The sequence below is a fragment of the Aegilops tauschii genome, chromosome 3 (assembly GCF_002575655.3).
Source record: "Aegilops tauschii subsp. strangulata cultivar AL8/78 chromosome 3, Aet v6.0, whole genome shotgun sequence".
In the NCBI taxonomy this organism is placed as follows: domain Eukaryota; kingdom Viridiplantae; phylum Streptophyta; class Magnoliopsida; order Poales; family Poaceae; genus Aegilops; species Aegilops tauschii.
This window is the reverse complement of record NC_053037.3, coordinates 248,946,598-248,969,263: the sequence shown is the minus strand read 5'-3', so window position 1 is coordinate 248,969,263 and position 22,666 is coordinate 248,946,598. Positions and strand designations below refer to the sequence as shown.

At 43.1% G+C, this 22,666-nt stretch overlaps 1 protein-coding gene across 2 annotated transcripts in view; it reads right to left on the bottom strand.

Moving 5' to 3' along the window:
• The window catches only part of LOC109777214 (putative callose synthase 6), a 46,570-nt gene extending 44,413 nt beyond the window's left edge, over window positions 1-2,157 (bottom strand). Inside the window, exons 1-7 of one of the 2 annotated variants that reach the window (XM_073510369.1) lie at window positions 1,629-2,157; window positions 1,443-1,543; window positions 1,236-1,348; window positions 1,071-1,155; window positions 853-963; window positions 615-758; window positions 98-202 (exon numbers count right to left, since the gene is read on the bottom strand). In XM_073510369.1, the coding sequence (XP_073366470.1) occupies window positions 98-202; window positions 615-758; window positions 853-963; window positions 1,071-1,155; window positions 1,236-1,348; window positions 1,443-1,543; window positions 1,629-1,851 (882 nt within the window). In that variant the 5' untranslated portion in view covers window positions 1,852-2,157. The remainder of the gene's footprint in view (window positions 1-97; window positions 203-614; window positions 759-852; window positions 964-1,070; window positions 1,156-1,235; window positions 1,349-1,442; window positions 1,544-1,628) is intronic. The other variant, XM_073510370.1, reaches the window with a different exon arrangement.
• Between the last annotated feature and the right edge of the window lie 20,509 nt (window positions 2,158-22,666).

Sequence of the window (22,666 nt, the reverse complement as noted above, 5' to 3'; positions counted from 1 at the left end):
GGACACTAGTAGGAGCGGAACACCACTTGCAAAAGGGCTCTGCCAAGTTGAGTTGATCCAGCATTACTGACAAAAACTAGTTCACAGAAATATTTACCATGTGATTTTGTCTTTCACCCTGGTGGACATTGCCACTTCCTCTCATATCTATGTTAGCAAGCAGCAAAATCAAATGCTCCTTTTGGTTTTCCACGTTACCTTTCTACAACAATAAAGCAAAACATAGTATGAAATCCTAAACAGATAACAGACACCTTGGTGCCTGACCACCCAACACAAAACCACCATATTACTTTTTGACTAGAGAGTAGTGTATAAATCCGCAACTCCAGTGACTAGAAAACAGCTTGCATGATTCATGAATGTCTGTGAACAAATTTTATATGTGATTGATGTGCCTAAAAGATTCATGTGCGTACAATAAACCCACAGTGTATTTTCCATTAGCATAACATAAGCATTAACTATGTGAGTTCCATGCGAAACCAATTGGTCAAACTAGTAAATTTTGCCAGCTGGTCACTTGAAGTGATTTAGAAAAACAAAATTCTAAAGGATGCAAGATTTTGATCATACAGTCTAGAATATAAATTTAAGTATTGGTTAGTATCCACCTGAAATCCAAATGTTTGCCAGAGCCAATCAAGCAAGTCACGAACAATAGGTCCATCATCTATCCCTTGAGGCCCGTTAGTCGTATCTGGCCTTGGCGTTGGAAGATTGTTTATCTTGCGAAGAAGGGCCACTGCTGCTTTTATCTGCAATTTTCACACACAAGAAAATCAATCATTCATAGTAAATGTTGTACTAAATAAAGCAGTCGAAACAAAGTTTTATGGTATATAACCTAACCTCAGGTATTTCCATTACAGGTTGTGTGGGACCAGAAATATTAAGGGGCAAAATGTTGTAATGTGAGAAGGAAGCTTTCTCCTTTTCAACACCTTTAGCATACTGGTCATACTGCAAGACATGTATTAATTCCAAGTTATAATGTTTCATGATGTGGAAAAATGTGATGAAGATAAAACAATTATGTTGCAATTATTTGCAGTTGCTAGATGTCGAACCTCGGAGTTAGGCTTGTCAGGTGTCACAGTTTTTAACACATCATATAGGACAGATGCAATCTGATAGTATCTAGCCATCTCATCCCTGTATGTTATGCATAGAGAAAGGGTGAACAGAGCTTAAGGGTGACCTCTTATATTTAAAAAAAAAATGCTGCGGCTTACGGCTTTCTCGTTTGAAGACCCTCCTCAAGATATTTTTTACAATAGTGTTCATAGAACCTCTGAATCTCTTTTGCATCAGTTGATGCAAGCCTGCGTTGTGTATCTTTTTCATCCTGTGAAATAACAAACATGAAAGATGTAATGCATTGTACTAGTTTCAAAGCAATCGACAATTAGGGTGAATATGAATGATAGGTTCATTCATACCTTTTCCAGCCTATGCAAGAGATAGGTTTTGAACTGCCGGACTCCACGGCCACTTGAGTTTGGATCCATGGTGTGCGCCTTCTCGAATGCAGTAAAACGGCCTTGTGGAGCAGGCAGGCAGGCAGGTCGGAGTAAGAATAGGTGAACTAAGTCAGGTGTGAAGAAAGTGCGAGTGGTAGTACTGACAGAGGTATGCGACGCGCGGGTTTTCGTCCTCGATCTCGTTGGCCGCACGGAGAATGGGCACGATGGGCGCGAGGGAGGATGGCACGAGCTCGCTCTCTATGATGGGTCCTTCCTCCTCGCCGGAGTATCCATCCGTCCTCATGGTGATTGCCCGGGAGATGTTCCGCCTACCCATGGAGGGCTGGCGCTGCGGCGCCGACGGGCCGCCGCTGGACATGGACATAGCTCCCTCCCCGACGCTGCGGTTGCGATGATCGAATAGAGCGAGAGTGGTGTGCGAGAGTGGTGTGTGGTGGTGGCGCTCGCGGTGGCGATGAGGGAGAAGGGAAGAGAAGGGAGCAGAAGGGGATGCATCGTTATTGTTAAGAGAGTCGAGGGGAAGTGCGATGCTGAGGGAGTCGGCTTTTTCGCTTTGTGGCTTTGGGGCGGGCCTTTTTCTTTCGGCCGGGGGCGGGGCGGGGCTGGTGGAGATGTTGGGGAATTGGGGATGGCCGACGAGGGAAGCAAAGGAATTGGAACTGCAAAGGTAGAAGACAACGGGTGGGGTCTGATCCTGGCTTTTTCGTCTGGTCGTTCGCTCCCCTGCTTTTTAAACTTTTGAGCTCTTTCTCTCTTATTATATGTTATTATTATCGGGGGTATGCCTCCATTTCCACAAAAAATTATATGTTATTATATTATTATTATATTCTCTACTTATCTTAAACAAAAAACATATTATATAATTCTCTTCTCCGATTCCATGCTTTTGTACATGTCGCCGTCGGCGCCGTACCGAGTGGGAGTGCCAAAAGCACAGAAATCAGGATTTAACAGCTTGCTTAGTGACTAGGTTATAGCGGGCATGCTTAATAAAGGTTGCGCGCGCTTTTCAGTGCCACAATTTTTTTCATTAACTATCTTATAAACATAATAAAAATTACATCGACATTTCGAGACTACAGAAAAACCACTACTGCCGAAGCGCGCTATCGCCGTTCCACTACCGGAGCCGACTTTACCTTGTCGATAACAACCGAAAAGTCTTCATACACGTGCCCTTAAGGGCAACTCCAACACGCCAACGTAAATTCTCCGCGGGTGTCCGTTTGGATCGAAATGGACACAAATGACGGCCCGAAGCGCCGACACAAATGGATCAGTGTTCGCCTTTTGTCCGCGCGCGACCCATTTGAGCCCCAGATTTGGGCGGGTTTGGGACGGTGCGAGCACGAAGCGGACTCGCGCAACGCCCGCTCTTGTCCTCCCCATGGTCCGCAACTCGGTGGCATATTGGCCATTCCACCTTCTCTCCCATCGACAGCCACACGCCCGACCACCCCTCCCTCGCTGCCGCCGCCCAGTTCCGATGCCCAGACCGCCGCCCACACCCACATACGATCAGTAGCTAGCACACACACTCCTCGATGAAATAGCAAAAAAACACCTGTTATAGAGTAATGTAGATACTATTAACTTATAGCTCACACAACAAAAATAACAATGGAGTCCTATCAACATCAACGACAAAGTTGAGTATAGACATTGTAACCCTAACGCATCACTTACCCGTCATATAATTTCTACAACATAATAAGTTGCAGCTGTGTAGGTCGGCACATGAAATGTACTGGCAAATCACACCATAAGAGAGTATAAAAATCCTATCTCTACATGCAATTTGGCCAGTGAAAGGTTCTAAGTTTCGTTTGCATAAAGCCATTTTTTACCTACTATCGAAAGAATATTTTATTTCTACAGATGGCTTATGATTGAGATGGTAATGTGACAGTCCGAGACCGATTCATTTCCATAATTATTATTTATTGCTTGCTTTATATTATTTTTGCATTGCATCATTTCATCATGCTATCATGTCATTAAATTTTGTAACTCAAATAAAAAAAATTGTATGGATCTTCAATCCATTTAAACCGAGGGAAATGCACATGGTGTGTTCTCTTTAGAACATTTATAATATCCTCCCAATATTTTAGGGAGCTAAAATGATAGTCCATTTATTTTGGAATCAACCAACACACTTGCAAAATAAATTTCATGCCTATTCTACTTCAAGTTTGGCCTCCAAACTTTGCCACAAATTTCTTTATCACTTTCGCAAGCTCCACCAAAAATCTCTTGATTTTGGACACTTCTAACTCCTACATCTAGTTCTACTCTAACTCTTTTGGTTTACATTCAACTCCATTTGAATTTAGACAATTTTTCCAATGTTGGAAGCCTTCTTTTCTTTTGTTTAACCAGCCGATCAGGGCCATTTTCCTCTCAACCGACCGCAAAAGCCCAGTCGCGCCCCTATTAACCATAGCCCGATCGATCCGCCTCTCCCTCGGCTCTCTCCCTCCCTCAATTCCTCCAGTCCCTCAGACAATGTCGCCTCCTACCAAATCCCCATGCCCTATAAATACCTCCCGATCCCCATCGCGTCGTCATACAAACATGCTAGGAAAGCCACACGCGCCAGATCCCCTTGGCCTCCATCACCTTGCCTCGACTCCAACGGCTCCCTTCTCCTCTCGCTGGGGCTGCTGTGCCGCTAGCACCCGACCTCCGCCCCTCGATGGCAGCCGCCACCTCGGCCATCTGTTCCCCTCGCCTCGAGCCGTTGGCTTGCCCAGAGCTACTCCACCATTTTGTTGCAGCAGTCGCTGCTGCACCGCCCCCTGACCTGGCCTCGGCCCCTTTTTCAGCGTTGCGCCGCCACCCGCGTTCCTCTATGATGTCTACTACACAACCTTCTTCTTGTAGACGTTGTTGGGCCTCCAAGTGCAGAGGTTTGTAGGACACTAGCAAATTTCCCTCAAGTGGATGACCTAAGGTTTATCAATCCGTGGGAGGCGTAGGTTGAAGATGGTCTCTCTCAAACAACCCTGCAACCAAATAACAAAGAGTCTCTTGTGTCCCCAACACACCCAATACAATGGTAAATTGTATAGGTGCACTAGTTCGGCGAAGAGATGGTGATACAAGTGCAATATGGATGATAGATATAGGTTTTTGTAATCTGAAAGTATAAAAACAGCAAGGTAGCAAGCGATAAAAGTGAGCGTAAATGGTATTGCAATGCTAGGAAACAAGGCCTAGGGTTCATACTTTCACTAGTGCAAGTTCTTTCAACAATAATAGCATAATTGGATCATATAACTATCCCTCAACATGCAACAAAGAGTCACTCCAAAGTCACTAATAGCGGAGAACAAACGAAGAGATTATTGTAGGGTACGTAACCACCTCAAAGTTATCCTTTCTGATCGATCTATTCAAGAGTCCGTAGTAAAATAACATGAAGCTATTCTTTCCGTTCGATTTATCATAGAGTTCGTACTAGAATAACACTTAAGACACAAATCAACCAAAACCCTAATGTCACCTAGATACTCCAATGTCACCTCAAGTATCCGTGGGTATGATTATACGATATGCATCACACAATCTCATATTCATCTATTCAACCAACACAAAGAACTTCAAAGAGTGCCCCAAAGTTTCTATCGGAGAGTCAAGACGAAAACGTGTGCCAACCCCTATGCATAGGTTCATGGGCGGAACCCGCAAGTTGATCACCAAAACATACATCAAGTGAATCACGTGATATCCCATTGTCACCACAGATAAGCACGGCGAGACATACATCAAGTGTTCTCAAATCCTTAAAGACTCAATCCGATAAGATAACTTCAAAGGGAAAACTCAATCCATTACAAGAGAGTAGAGGGGGAGAAACATCATAAGATCCAACTATAATAGCAAAGCTCGCGATACATCAAGATCGTATCACCTCAAGAACACGAGAGAGAGATCAAACACATAGCTACTGGTACATACCCTCAGCCCCGAGGGTGAACTACTCCCTCCTTGTCATGGAGAGCGCCGAGATGATGAAGATGGCCACCGGTGAGGGATCCCCCTCCGGCAGGGTGCCGGAACAAGGGTCTCGATTGGTTTTTGGTGGCTACAGAGGCTTGCGGCGGCGGAACTCCCAATCTATTGTGTTCCCCGTAGGTTTTAGGGTATATGGATATATATAGGCGAAAGAAGTACATCAGGGGGGCCACGAGGGGCCCACGAGGGTAGAGGGCGCGCCCAGGGGGTGGGCGCGCCCTCTGCCTCGTGCCTTCCTCGTTGCTTCCCTTACGTACACTCCAAGTCTTCTGGATTGCTTCCGTTCCAAAAATAACTCTCCCGAAGGTTTCATTCCGTTTGGACTCTGTTTGATATTCCTTTTCTGCGAAACACTGAAACAAGGGAAAAAAACAGAAACTGGCACTGGGCTCTGGGTTAATAGGTTAGTCCCAAAAATAATATAAAAGTGCATAGTAAAGCCCATTAAACATCCAAGATGGATAATATAATAGCATGAATACTTCATAAATTATAGATACGTTGGAGACGTATCAGCATCCCCAAGCTTAATTCCTGCTCGTCCTCGAGTAGGTAAATGATAAAAGAAAGAATTTATGAAGTGTGAATGCTAGCAGGTGCACAAGTTTGATCAATGATAATTTCAATCACCTTTTCTAGCATCATCATTTGTCATAACAGTAGCTCAACTCATAGAACTTTTCATGATCAAGTAACAAACTATTCACATGTTAAAGTATATATCACAAGCTTTCTTGAAAACTAACAACCGTGTTATTAGTCATCAAACAATTACAATTCATCTTATTTTCAGGAAGAGTCTATGTGAGAGCTTTGATTCAGCAAACTTCACATACTCAACTATCATTTAGTCTTCCATGATTGCTACCACTCAAAGCATATTTTTAGAACAAATAGTATTCATCGAACACAGAGAAAGATAGGGGCTTAATGTTTCGCCTCCCAACCTTTTACCTCAAGGGTAATGTCAACAATAATAATTCATGCTCAAATATATTTGAATGGCCATATATGCTTAGATCTTTCCATCACATGATGCTTGCCAACTAAAGAGTAGGTTGGAATGAGAAGGGATACTACTAACTCTTGCATAAAAGTAAAAGATAGGCCCTTCGCAGAGGGAAGCAGGGATTTGCAGAGGTGCCAGAGCTCGAAGCAAAAACATAGATGAAAATAATTTTGAGAGGTATGCTTTCATTGTCAACATAACAACCAAGAGTTCCCAATATCTTCCATACTACATACATTATAGGCGGTTCCCACGCAGAATGGTAAAGTTTTTACTCCCCCTCCACCAACATTCACACTCCACGGCTTGTCCGAAACAACGGGTGCCGTCCAACTATCAACATTCCTGGGGGAGTTTTGTTTAAATTATTTGCGAATTTGTTTTTGATCTTTTGATCATAGGACTGGGCATCCCAGTTACCAGCCATTTTCTCGTGAATGATGAGCGGAGTCCACTCATCGTGAGAATAACCCACCTAGCATGGAAGATACTGACAGCCCCTAGTCGCTACATGAGCGATTCGGGCATACAAAACATATTATTATTTGAAGGTCCAGAGTTTGGCACATGCAAATTTACTTGGAACGGCAGGTAAATACCGCATATAGGTAGATATGGTGGACACTCATGGAAGAAACTTGGTTCAAGGAATTTGGATGCACATGCAGTATTCCCGCTTAGTACAGATATTTTGGCTAGCAAAGGATTCTAAATAGCAAGCACCACATGTTAGAGGATCCATAACAATATAACTTCTATACAAATATACCCAAACATAACTCATTATGTTGTCTTCCTTGTCCAACTTCAACTAATTTGCTCAGGTTTGAAAATAATTAATGGGGCTCACAATCATAGAAGATGTCCAATATAGTATATTTATATGTGAAATCTCTCTTCTCAATATTCTTTCATGAATTGTTCAAGTGACCAATACAATGTTTGCTAACCTTCAATAAATTTACCACCTCTACTTCTTATATGTGAAGGCATTACTCCCCATGGGAAAGGCATATGAAACATATATAATTTCAGATTTATGACATTCAAATCATTCAACCATTTACTCATAGGATATAGGTGAAGCACACGAGTAAATGACAAACTACTCCAAAAAGATATAAGTGAAGATCAATGAGTAGTTAAATAATTACGTAGCTATGTGAAGACTCTCTCTCATTTAAGAATTTCAGATCTTAGTATTTTATTCAAAAATCAAGCAAAACTAAATAAAATAAAATGACGCTCCAAGCAAAACACATATCATGTGGTGAATAAAAATATAGCTCCAAGTAAAGTTATCGATGAATGAAGACGAAAGAGGGGATGCCATCCGGGGCATCCCCAAGCTTAGGCTTTTGGTTGTCCTTGAATATTACCTTGGGGTGCCTTGGGAATCCCCAAGCTTAGGCTCTTGCCACTCCTTATTCCATAGTCCATCGAATCTTCACCCAAAACTTGAAAACTTCACAACACAAAACTCAACAGAAAACTCGTAAGCTCCGTTAGCGAAAGAAAACAAAACACCACTTCAAGGTACTGTAATGAACTCATTCTTTATTTATATTGATGTTAAACCTACTGTATTCCAACTTCTCTATGGTTTATAAACTATTTTACTAGCCATAGATTCATCAAAATAAGCAAACAACACATAGAAAACAGAATCTGTCAAAAACAGAACAGTCTGTAGTAATCTGTATCAAACGTATACTTCTGGAACTCCAAAAATTCTAAAATAAATTGGTGGACCTGAGGAATTTGTCTAGTAATCATCTGCAAAAATAATCAACTAAATATCACTCTCCAGTAAAACGTTTTAGCTAATCTCGTGAGCGCTAAAGTTTCTGTTTTTACAGCATGATCATAAAGACTTCACCCAAGTCTTCCCAAAGGTTCTACTTCGCAAAAACACTAATTAAAACACAAAACCACATCTAAACAAAATCTAGATGGATTATTTATTCCTAAGCAGAACCAAAAAGCAAGAAACTAAAATAAAATTGGGTTGCCTCCCAACAAGCGCTAACGTTTAACGCCCCTAGCTAGGCATGATGATTTCAATGATGCTCACATAAAAGATAAGAATTGAAACATAAAGAGAGCATCATGAAGAATATGACTAGCACATTTAAGTCTAACCCACTTCCTACGCATAGGGATTTTGTGAGCAAACAACTTATGGGAACAATAATCAACTAGCATAGGAAGGCAAAACAAGCATAACTTCAAAACTTTAAGCACATAGAGAGGAAACTTGATATTATTGCAATTTCTACAAGCATATGTTCCTCCCTCATAATAATTTTCAGTAGCACCATGAATAAATTCAACAATATAAACAGCACCTAAAGTATTCTTTTCATGATCTACAAGCATAGAATTTTTATTACTCTCCACATAAGCAAATCTCTTCTCATGAATAATAGTGGGAGCAAACTCAACAAAATAACTATCATGTGATTGAAAATTAAGATCAAGATGACAAGTTTCATGGTTATCATTATTCTTTAAAGCATACGTGTCATCACAATAATCATCATAGATAGGAGGCATGCTTTCATCATAGAAAATTTGCTCATCAAAGCTTGGGGGACAAAAAATATCATCTTCATCAAACATAGCTTCCCCAAGCTTGTGGCTTTGCATATCATTAGCATCATGGGTATTCAAAGAATTCATACTAACAACATTGCAATCATGCTCATCATTCAAAGATTTAGTGCCAAACATTTTAATTCATTCTTCGTCTAACACTTTGGCACAATTTTCCTTTCCATCATACTCACGAAAGATATTAAAAAGATGAAGCGTATAAGGCAAACTCAATTCCATTTTTTTAATAGTTTTCCTTTATAAACTAAACTAGTGATAAAACAAGAAACTAAAAGATTCGATTGCAAGATCTAAAGATATATACCTTCAAGCACTCACCTCCCCGGCAACGGCGCCAGAAAAGAGCTTGATGTCTACTACACAGCCTTCTTCTTGCAGACGTTGTTGGGCCTCCAAGTGCAGAGGTTTGTAGGACAGTAGCAAATTTCCCTCAAGTGAATGACCTAAGGTTTATCAATCCGTGGGAGGCGTAGGTTGAAGATGGTCTCTCTCAAACAACCCTGCAACCAAATAACAAAGAGTCTCTTGTGTCCCCAACACACCCAATACAATGGTAAATTGTATAGGTGCACTTGTTCGGCGAAGAGATGGTGATACAAGTGCAATATGGATGGTAGATATAGGTTTTTGTAATCTAAAAATATAAAAACAGCAAGGTAGCAAGCGATAAAAGTGAGCGTAAATGGTATTGCAATGCTAGGAAACAAGGCCTAGGGTTCATACTTTCACTAGTGCAAGTTCTCTCAACAATAATAACATAATTGGATCATATAACTATCCCTCAACATGCAACAAAGAGTCACTCCAAAGTCACTAATAGCGGAGAACAAACGAAGATATTATTGTAGGGTACGTAACCACCTCAAAGTTATCCTTTCTGATCGATCTATTCAAGAGTCCGTAGTAAAAATAACATGAAGCTATTCTTTCCGTTCGATCTATCATAGAGTTCGTACTAGAATAACACTTAAGACACAAATCAACCAAAACCCTAATGTCACCTAGATACTCCAATGTCACCTCAAGTATCCGTGCGTATGATTATACGATATGCATCACACAATCTCATATTCATCTATTCAACCAACACAAAGAACTTCAAAGAGTGCCCCAAAGTTTCTATCGGAGAGTCAAGACGAAAACGTGTGCCAACCCCTATGCATAGGTTCATGGGCGGAACCCGCAAGTTGATCACCAAAACATACATCAAGTGAATCACGTGATATCCCATTGTCACCACAGATAAGCACGGCAAGCCATACATCTAGTGTTCTCAAATCCTTAAAGACTCAATCCGATAAGATAACTTCAAAGGGAAAACTCAATCCATTACAAGAGAGTAGAGGGGGAGAAACATCATAAGATCCAACTATAATAGCAAAGCTCACGATACATCAAGATCGTATCACCTCAAGAACACGAGAGAGAGAGATCAAACACATAGCTACTGGTACATACCCTCAACCCCGAGGGTGAACTACTCCCTCCTCGTCATGGAGAGCGCCGGGATGATGAAGATGGCCACCGGTGAGGGATCCCCCTCCGGCAGGGTGCCGGAACAGGGTCCCGATTGGTTTTTGGTGGCTACATAGGCTTGCGGCGGCGAACTCCTGATCTATTTTGTTCCTCAAAGGTTTTAGGGTATATGGATATATATAGGCGAAAGAAGTACGTCAGGGGGGCCCACGAGGGTGGAGGGCGCGCCCGGGGGGGTGGGCGCGCCCCCTGCCTCGTGCCTTCCTCGTTGCTTCCCTTACGTACACTCCAAGTCTTCTGGATTGCTTCCGTTCCAAAAATAATTCTCCCGAAGGTTTCATTCCGTTTGGACTCCGTTTGATATTCCTTTTCTGCGAAACACTGAAACAAGGGAAAAAACAGAAACTGGCACTGGGCTGGGTTAATAGGTTAGTCCCAAAAATAATATAAAAGTGCATTGTAAAGCCCATTAAACATCCAAGATGGATAATATAATAGCATGAATACTTCATAAATTATAGATACGTTGGAGACGTATCACTCTACTCCAACCGCGCCCTCGCACAACGCATGGCCGACCTCCATCTAAAGCGTCACCCCGCCCTTGCTCCACTCCAACGCGCCTCTCCTTCCATTTCTCTCTTCTCTGCTCAAAGCTCGCATCTACCTGGTGTTGCTTTGTAGCATAACAGAGCTTCAACCGTCCGAGAACCTCGTGTGGACTACCTCTTGTCATGTTCCAAACCAGCATGGCCGTGGTCATCACCAAGACCAACCGCCCAACCTACCTTGTTTGGCACGCATGAGGCCACCCCCATTTTCGGCTCTCTTCGATGCCTCTGAGCAGCCCCCGAGTTTCACGAGTTCCATCGGACACCCGCAAGACAACCTCTGGAACCGAAGAATGACAAGTAACACCACAGTTTCACGCCAAGTACCTCTACCTACGACCCAAACGCCTACGAACCCTATGCAACTACCATCGCCCCAAGACCTAGGATTCGCCAAGTTCCACTTCGACCAGTGTACCTCTGCCGTCGCCGAGTACCGCCACTTCCACGACGACCCATGAACGGCTACTTCCCCTACACCGCACCGACTCAAACTGCCCCGAATGCACGCTTCAAAAGTATAACCACCAAGACGACCACCCATGAACAAATGCATGTGTTGTATGAGATGCCCGTGTTTGCACCGTGTTTGAATTGATGTTTGCACGTTCCTCGTTTTCCATGGCACCGACACGTGGGACCTCGGTAATCGGGATCACCCCACTCGTCACTCTTGCATGAGCCACGCTCACACCCATGTTTGATGCTTTGCACCGACATCTCAACGAGTTGCCGGATCGCCAGAATTTTGCCGTGGCACCATTTCCGTTATCGCCACTGTTGCACCCATTTCTTTCCGCCATGGCGGCAAATGCTCCATGCCTCCATATCATATTATGCCACAATTTCCATAACATTGCATATAACTTATGATGAGGACATGAATACCTTGGATAGGACCAAAAATACTGCATACATGTATATTTGTGAGGTGATTTCTAATGCAAACTGTGCAATAATTTATTTATGTCATCTAGGACAAAAAATACTTCACAGATTTTTGTGTCATGTCTAATTGCAGGTGTATGGGACATTTGTACAATCCACATATGAAGATAAGGGAAAAAGAGAAGTTTAGGTGTTGTTCAAAAATCCTCTCACGTCACTTTTGGGCAAAGAGAAGATAGAGTCCAAGTCTCTCACGTTCTGGATTCAGATTGGGACTGCATAGACATACCTGACTCAAAACAGCAAAAACTCTTTCATACGGACTCCAAATTGGGTGATTCTTTTTTTGTTGGAAAGTAGATTTCGTTCCCTTCCCAATCCAATTAGGTTCACCTTAAAATTCGTCTAGAGCATTGAGTTATTGATGAAACAATCTGACGCTGCAGCAGAATCTGAGTCAAACTACAAGTCCAAAGGTGTTGCATCACCTCCACTTAGGCTCATGAGCCTTGTACGACCTAGGGTTAGTTTTAGGTTGCCTTGGGACGTCCTCCCACCTCCTTGGCCGCCATCCCTTGCTCCTATATAAGTAGATCCATCTAGTAGCTTTTTTCCTTGGGATTTCTTTAGTTAAAAGTTAGCCATTACAACTTCGTGTACTTCGCTTATGTCCAACGACCAGACCAAGACCACTTTCGGATCCCCACATTTATCAATACTTCATCTATATTCGCAATATTCAGATTGCATTAACATATTCTTGCTTGTTCTTCGATTGCATGCAGGAATAGACCTTCGTGGTCAGGCTGATCGTGCTTCTAGCATCGGCAGTAACCTCGGGAGATTGGTTTAGCGATTGCTAAGGCGCAACATCATGAATGTTTGTAGTCGGATCGTCAAAGTCGTCTCCACCAAATCGATAGTTATCAACTCATCGAAAGATCGGGCCCCTCGCCTCTATCAAGTGGTATCAGTTTTCAGGTTAGTCGGTGAGAATTTTCAGTTTTCCCTAGATTAGATATTTTTTCTTAGCTAATGTCCAAGAAAAAGCCACACACAAAAAGTTAGATTTGTTCACCATTTGTCCAAGCCAGTCTGAGTCTTTGCAATTTTCTTTTCAGTGTTTGCATTATTGAATTATCGGTTGCATCGTCGTGTCGAGTTGTTGGTCATAGTGTCTAGTTCGTTTAGAGTTTCGAGTTCTATTCACATTAGTCACGCCGCCGCTGCATCTATATTCCTTTCGCTGTCCACCATACCATCCATCAATTTCCACCACGTGCTACCCACCGTTCATTGTCATAATCATAGTTGAGGTCGTTCACATCTTCACTTGATCCAATCTGCATCTTATCTAGTTTGTTTTGGAAAGAGGGAGAGAAAAAACAGAGAAAAAAAAGAGAAAAAAGTTTTTAAAAAAAGTCAGAAAAAAAGGAGAGATAGAAAAGGGAAAAAAGTGTGAGAAAAAAAAGAGAAGAAAAAATAATATTTCGCATCTCTCTAGACTCAATCTCGTAGTTGAATTCAGATGGAAATCTGTTTTGTACACTGTTCAATAAAACTGACATATCTTCCTCATACTACAATATCTGTTTTGTACACTGTTCAAATTAATGCTAGCGACGAGCCGCATCTAAATAGTTGCAGAAGCTATTTCAATATTTGACCCCTCAAAATCGTCTTCTAAATAGGTCTTTTTGCCCTCCGAAGTTCGCGAACACAGCTTATTCCAGTTTTTCAGGCCAGTTTTGGAATTTTTTGACTCCTCATATCAACTCGAAATTGAGTGATTTTTTTTGCGTTTGAAAGCTTGAGTCAGTGCCATTCTTGAGAAAAAAATTCTAGAGGAAAGTTGGAGAGAAAGTTGTTGGTATATCCTGCTTGGCAGTTGTTTCACATCATTATCTTTACTGCTATTATGATCTTCACTTTTTATCTTGCTATTGAGAGCTACTTCGTGTAATTTATTGATGCTAGTTGTGCTACGCTGTGACCTCATTAGTATTCTAGGCTCGCGTCTCTAGTCCGGTCTAGCCTAGGACCAACACAGTACCGTCGTTGAACGTTTATTCAACATTGCATCTCTGAATTGATTATTGCTAATCTTTTGCTATCAATATTTAAGCCTTCCGAGCTCCACATATTTCTACACTGTGTATGCGTACGTTCCCCTGGAAATCGCTTTACTCAATCTTCGGAGTTATTTGACACCGCTGGTTGCGTGTCACCACCTGCTGCATGGTAAGAACTTGTAAGACATTGATATTTGCTATACTGTGAGCATTTTACAACCACATCCTAGTAGTTCATAGGAACATTATTTTCGAATTTTGTTTCTTGTTTTCTACTAATTATGACAGACTCCGGAGTTGTTAGTTCTTGGCCACCATCGATCGTGGGAGACTTGCCACCACCTAAGAAAACACAACAATCATCACAAGAGGAGCAACGACATCAGAATGCGCATAATTAGGTTAATGTTTCCATGCCACCCTTTAATGGTCGTTTTAGGCCTGACTTATATATTGAATGGGAGTATGAAATAAATGCTACATTTGCTTCCCATAATTTTGATGAGCGTGGAAAATTTCAAGTTGCGGTTAGTACTTTCAGTAGCTTTGCTTTAGTTTGGTGGAGTGAATATTGTCGGTTAAACCCTGATTTTATACCTACTACTTGGGATGATTTAAAACTTGTCATGAGAGATAGATTCATTGATTTTTATTATACTCGTAGCATGATTAAAAAATTACAACATTTAAAACAAGGCACTGACACCGTAACAAAATATTATGATGATTTACAAACTACTTTGTTGCAGTCATTTTTAGAAGAAAGTGAAGAAGATTTTATGGATAGATTCTGGGGAGGATTAAACCGCGATATTCAAGAGATACTAATTCATCAAGAGTGCTATCCTTTGGACCATTTGTTTCGTCTTGCTTGCAAAGCTGAACAGGAAATAAAAAACGACGTGTTGCCCACAAGGAGAACAAGCGCACGGTGCACATTCCAAGAGCTGATACAGTTGTTTCTTCAACTACTAGGCATACTATGACAACCACATCCATTGTTGTGAGGACTATATCACCTCGACCATGTGACACATCACCATCGAGAGTGCGTACATCATCTGAGTTGGTCGTAAAAGGTAATGACAAAGGTACTGATCTTTCACCTCCACATGAGTACGATGAATGCCTTGTCAATTGCAATGCACCATGTGACAACCTACCCACTACTTTGATCACACCACCTATTTTAGAGGACTATGTTGATGATTTGACTATGCCATGTGATCAAACAAATGCAATATCAACAATGTCGAGTGCACCCATTGAAGTAACTGAGAAAGAACCATGTGAATCAGGGAATAAATCAGATTTGGATCAAATACGTTTGAAAATAATTGTGCCAATGTTTAATCATTTTGATATGACCTATAATCTTGGTGATGATTCTGTGTCAAATGACCTATTGCATGTTTGCTTATTTAAGCATGTTGTAGCATGTAAATTTGATGCAAGTAAGGTTTATTCACCAGTGTTGGGATGGTTTAATGATGAGCATTGTCAAACTTTTTGATGCGGAGTATCCTACGACCATCCCCATGGACCTACCTTTGTCTCCCAAGACACCACATGGATGGATGACACGAGCTCGTGCAAGGGCTATCGAGAACGAAGTTAACTCTCTCCTTGTTGAACTCCCCTTTGACCCAGTTCAGGCATGGCTACTACCTCAAACGGAGATGCTTTGTGTGCTTAGGTACCAAGGAAGCAACCAAGGAGAAGTTATGGTGCAAGTTGGACATCAAGAGCATGAAGAGAATCTGCCCAGTGCAGAAATCCCGGTACAACCGCCCAACTACCGCCCGGGCGGTACAACCGCTCGACTACCGCCCAACTACCGGTCCAACTTCTGTGATCGAGTGATGCAAGGCCGGTACCGCACTGGTTTGTCCCCGTAACAGCCATAAGACCGGTACAACCGCTCCAAACATCGGTACAACCGCTAATTACCTCCGGAAACACCTCCAGGAACCAGTACAAGAGCTCCAAGCGGTACAACCGCCCCCATGACCGGTACTACCGCCCTGCATGTGCGTAGTGAAAGGGGTTTCGACCCATGTATCCCCAACTTACCCCTTGGACTATAAATACTCGTCTCCTAGCTCCGAATTAGGGTTAGCAAAGGATTAGCTCATTTGAGAGATAGAGCTTTGCTCATCCACTTGATACCTTCTCCATCGGAGTTCACGACCTCTTCGGAGAAGATCACCCAAGTGGATTCAAGACCCCTCACGGGAAGACCCCCTCAAGGCCTCCTCACGGAGAATAACTTGCTACTTGTATCGTCCTTTGTTGATCGTGGATCGTGTATTTCTTTGTGTTTCGAGGATCTAGCACATGTGTAATCGAATCTTGGTGGTTTGAGTGATTTCTCTCGTGTTTCCCCTCATGTTTTCCCCTCGTGTTCTTCGTAAGATCCACTCCAATCATGAAAGATCAGCCCTAGGGTTTCCGCCCTACATCATCTTGGTATCATGAGCCAAGGTTAATCACGAATTTGGAGCCCCTACCCTTGTTTTCTAGCCTTGTTTTGTTGTGATTCTTCCCCAAATTCGAAAATCCCCGCCAAAAATAGCCCCAAATTATTTTTTGTGATTTGTTCGTGTGATGAAGTTTTGTTGATTTTGATCCGTGGATTCGTTGTGTTCCGAGTGGATCTATCTTCCCCATAAGTTTCCCCACCTTCCATCCACGAAATCTTTGCAATTTTGCCCCGAAATCATCTATTTCCGCCCCAAATCCACCCCGTTCTTAGATCTGGAAATTTTCCCGACAAAAGCGGTACAACCGGCCCCCAAGGCGGTACAACCGCTACCACATCCCCTGATACTTTTGCCAGCACAAAACTGGAACCCCAGGACGCTCCAGAAGCGGTACAACCGCCTGCTCAAGCGGTACAACTGCCCCTCCCAGATTCAGCCTCGGCTGATTGACAGTTTTGTTCATAACTAATTCATCCGGAGTCCGATCTTAACGTTCTTTAGCTCGTTGGATAGCTATTGACATCCCCCATCCATATAGATAGGTTCCAACATCATTTGACTCCATCAAATTTTTGGAACTTTGGCATCTTTGCCTAGACCCTCCACCATATCATCCGCATTACCACCACCGACTTCCACAACTTAACCCATTTTGATTCCCATAGCATTTTTTGTTGTTTGAGTTGTGATTTGAGTCTCTTAAGGTGTTTCGGCTACTTAGGGACGGTTGCATCTTCATCAACCACCACAACCACTTCCGCATTGCCAACTTCGAAACCACCACCGCATCCCGCTACCATCATTTGACTTTGGTTTTGAGAATTTGAGTTGTGGCTCATCGTTTCCTAGGGTATTTCGGCTAACTAGGAATGGTTTGACATCGAAATCACGGCCGCTCATTTTTCAACATGGACTCGTCATCGACAACAACCTCTTCACAATTTTGACACCCATCAACCATAAGCAAGGGCGGTAACTTCGACGATACCTTTGTGTACTCCTTGCAATTACATTGATAACCCCATAGCCCATTTTGCGTCACTTTCCTATCGAGACTAGCCATTGAGTATTGCCGACAACGTTACTTGTGCACATTAGTGGTCATTACATATATCACATCATATTGCTATACATATCTTGGTATCATATCTTGTGCCACAAAGTTGTCATCGCATATACGCAATTGCTATCTTGGTTCATGAAGTTTTGCATAAGAGGCCAACGAAAGAGCTCAAAAGAGAAAGAGCCAAACAAGCTTTTAAGCAAAAGGAAAAGATAATCAAAGAGCTTTTAAGCAAAAACCATAGCATCATGCTACATTAAGATTGTCATACTCGATCATCTTGGATCATATCACCGGAACACCATGCATATAACATACTTGGTGTCGTGGTTTTGTCACGGCAGATGTCCTAGAGAAAGGACTTAGTCGTGGAGCCATCGCTACGGGTTAACTTAAAAGGGGTTAAAGCAGACAAGGGACGGAAGAGAGTTTATACTAGTTCGGCCCCTTGCGATGAAGGTAAAAGCCTACGATCCAGTTGTTGTGGGATTGCTTGGGTTTCGATGACCAGGGAGCGAATACGCTTTGCCTGAGTCTCGAGTTGTTGTCTGTTCTCCTTGAACCGCCGCCGGGTCGTCCCCTTATATACATGGGTTGACGCCCGTCGGTTTACAGAATCCCGAGGCCGGCTCATAAACGTGTCCGGCTCGGTCTCTGCTCTTTCTATCTTACAACACAAGTTTACATATCAATACCGGTTTATGTCTACAGGCCTTAAACCGGCTTTGGGCCCTAGGCCTTCGTAAAGCATCACCGTCTGTCTTCATGGGCTTCAGATATAATAAACTACTTATGGGGTTAGCCCGGCCTCTCCTGGCCGGTTTACGCCCAGTGGTAATATCCCCAACATTAGGCCCCAGATTGATTTGAACTGGTTCATGTCAATCATCAATACTTAAGAAAATTTCTTCTTCAACATCTTCACATAATCTTGTAAACCGCCGTGACGTCACCTTCCAGGACCATGGTAAACCGCCATGACGTCATCTATTATTTAAAACTGTGTATAACCCATCTTCATTAATGGGCCTCCGAGGATCGAGGCAACAGAGCTGTCACACACCCCATTTTTCGGGCTCCTCGATTCTCGCGCCTGCCTTTTATCCATTCATCTTATAAATAAGGCCGAGGGGTCACTTTCACTTTTCCCCCTCGTGCCTCTTCGTGTCGTCGTCTTCCTCGCGCCGACCGACCCTTGAGCTCTGCCGCCGCCGTCGTCCTTCGCCTCTGCTCCGACAAAGGCCGCTGCATCAACCTGACCGTATCAGAGAAACGCGGTGATCCTCCGCTGCTTCCTCCTGCACCAGTAAGTTCCTCTTTTCCTCACCCCAGATCCGCCATTAGGGTTCGGTGTTCTTCATGGCTTGAAGCTGTTCCTCTTTCAGCAATACTAATGGCCATTTAGATCTGATTGTTTTCAGCGCCCTTTGTAGTTTAAACTCCTTTCTTCTTATTAAGGCATCTGCTTGATATCAAACTCATCTGTACTTACTGAACTTTTTGAACGCTTGAGTTCAGACCAGAATATATTTTGATTATCCAGCGCACGGCAGATCTGAAATTCCCATGCCAAACTGTGGAACTTGTTTTTCCTTCACTTATACATCTTTAGACTTATACCTTTAACACCAGATTAGGCGGTTTAACTTCATAGAAAAAATGATGACCCAGTAGATACCATTAGTCCCCTGTTGAACCGCCAATGCATTCATCGTTGTACTGTTTCCATTATCAGACTCCGGTTTACGAATAACCAACTCCGGTTTAACAATATGCTTGTATCCTTATACCGCCTTATAGTTGTCAACTTTAATCTTAAACCGGTAATAATCATGTTTCAGATCTTCATTGCCATGCCCAAGCAAGTCTATGAATGCAATTGGGCTCCTTCTCGAGTAACCGAAGAACAGTTAAACAATTGTGTTAAAACGGGTGCTTTAGCCAAGAAAGATGTCATCCACTGGAGGGTCCCTGGCCCGAAAAATCCTCCTATACCCAAGGATGGAGAGGTAATTGTGTTTGCTGATCACCTGAGTCGAGGTTTTAGCCCTCCCGGTTCAAAAAATTTCCGGGATGTACTGGCCAGTTTTCAACTGCGCCCTCAAGACACCGGTCCAAATTCTGTGACCAACATTTGCCACTTCCAAGTCTTCTGTGAGGCTTATCTACAAGAAGAACCTACAGTCGGACTGTTTAGGGATTTCTTTCACTTAAACCGTCGCACAGAATTCACGGATGGTCCCAATACTGAATTGGGCGGAATGGCGGTTCAGAAAAGGAAGGAAGTCACTTTCCCTCATCCCAAGCTCCACAGTCACCACAAAGAGTGGAACCAGACCTGGTTTTATTGCAAGGATACATCTCCAGCTAATGAAAACCCCCTGCCGGGTTACCGCCCCGAACGCCTTAGCAATACACATCCTTTTCCTCAGAGTTTGACTACAAAAGAAAGGGCCAACTATGCTCCTCAACTATCAAAGCTTAGAGCCTTCATGGCGAACGGTTTGACAGGAGTTGATCTTGCTCGTTGTTGGATAAGCTGGAGTATTCTGCCCTTAAGCCGGCACTCCGGTTTGATGTGTGAGTACACGGGGAGTTTGGAGGATGCTCAATGACACATTGACATTCAACTTACAGATGCGGAAGTTACTGAGGCTGTAAAGAAGATGCTGAACAAACCGGAGGCTGTCTGTGCCCAAACCGGACTACTCCCTTTCTGCACCTTCAACAAACCGCCCGTTGTAAGAATCATATAATCTTTTCATCTTAATTTGCTTCTGTCCAAATATTCTCTGAAAGCGTGATTACTTTTTGACAGGGTAATGATCCGTTCTGGAACAAGAAACCTGAAGAAAAACCGGCAAAGCCGCAAGACAAAACGGCCAAGCCACTTTGCCCAAAGACCAAGGTTGTTAAGAAACCTGCCAAGAAAAGGACCACTGCATCCTCCGAGCTACCAGCTGATGACGATGTGGGTAACCCGGAATCAGAGGTAGAACTTGACTCTCTTGGTTCATTTTTCGTACACCTCATTGACAATGATTATTATCAGGACGACGCTGAAGGCAGTCATGCTAATGATGTAGAGGTAATCACTCTTTCCTCCGATTCAGATCATCTGCCAACATCAAAAATCCGTTGAGCAAATCGGAAAGTAAAATTTTCTCACCCCCTTGCTTACTTGGACCCAAACTTTCTTTTGAAGACACAGCAGCACGAAGCTCGCCGCACAACCCGGCACAGCGCCCAGGTAGTTACCTCCGCCGTTTTAACGAACACTCCGGTTCGGAAACGCCGATCAGAGGTCTCTTATCCCCTTGACACTTCATGCCCCAAAGCGGGTTGTTTCCGTCAGCCTCTTAACCCGTCTGATTCAAATTATCAGGGTACTTCTCACTCATCTTCTGGCGAGTCGTCGGCCACAAAGCTTCCACCCCTCAAAACAGTTCTTGGGTGAGCTATACACTTGTTTTTATCCTTGATATGTTATTTTGATATACTGTACTGATCCTCATGTTTATTTTTCTCAGCGCCAAGCCCAGACCCAGCAAGAAGGCTCGGTTGAATAAACCGGCTGATGATGACGTGGCTGTTGAACCGGAGAAAATTCTAGATCCTGAAGAGACCAATGTTGATGCCATACTGAATGACCCACCGCCTCAAGATCATGGCTTTGTTGCTGAGCAGGTAGAAGTTGCCACAAGCCATGCTGACCAGCCAACCAGCCCTGTCCGAACTGATGACAAACCGGCAAGTCCAGTTAAAAATACTGACAAACCGCCAACCCCAGTAACGGCTGCTGATGACAAAGATGATGACGTTATGATTACGGGCACTGGCCATACCACTCCTGGCAATCCCGTCGCTTTGTCAAAGCATACCGCCAAAGACGAGCTCTCTGCAATTGGCAAAGGCAAATGGAACGCCGATTTCAAATTATGCCCATCTAAATGCTCAAGACCTTCACTCCGGCTTCTTGAACCGTCTGTACACCAGCCGTGACTATGAAGCCGGTTTGGTAAATTTGATGAAGGAGCGATATGAGGTAACTACATAAGTGTTTCTCTCTTACATTCAATTGCAGCTTATCAACTCCAGTAGCCCCCAAGTGACGGTTTAGGATACCAATCTAAACCGGGACTTAGTAACAATTTCATGTTTGCAACAATGCATCTTAACTTCACTGATGTAGCCCCCAAGGGCCGGTTTAACTTTACAAAGATGAACCGGGACTTTGTAGAAGAATTCCCATATCAACAATTATAAGCAAACACACATTAACCCCCAAGTGCCAAGTTTAATACTTGTATTGTGCTTGGGACTTGTAGAAATTTCTAATAAGGAGCAAATATGCATTAGCCCCCAAGTACCAAGGGCATAACTTGTTATGTGCTTGGTACTTCAAATATGTACTATCAACTCATTATATATCTGTCTCTTTATAGGCTGAACTGAGCAAGAAGGAAAGCCAAACTGCTGATCTGCAAGAGAACCTTAAATCCCAGCAAGCCGAAACCTCCAAAGCCAGGGAGGAGTTGACCAGCGCTCTAGGCGCTATGGAAAAACTGAAAGAGGGCTTTAACAAGGAGCGGGCGGATTGGGAGGCTGAAAAATCCGCTTTGATAAAAAAGGGCCGAGAACGCAGAAGCAGCTCTTAAACCGGTGGTTGATGAACTGACCAGTGTAAAGCGGCAAGTACATGCTATGACCGTTGCTGTGTTTGGTAAGCATCCTTGCTTTGTACTTTCAACATATCTTCCCATGTGTTGCTGCTTTACTAACATTTATAATGATGCAGGAACTCGTATTAGCCATCTGGGCTCTGACGTATAGAAGAAATTGAAAGCGGCCTATACTCTGATAGAGCAGCTGTATACCGGCGCGCAGCGGATCATCTGCACCGCTTCACACAATAAACCTCCTCCAACATTGATCAAG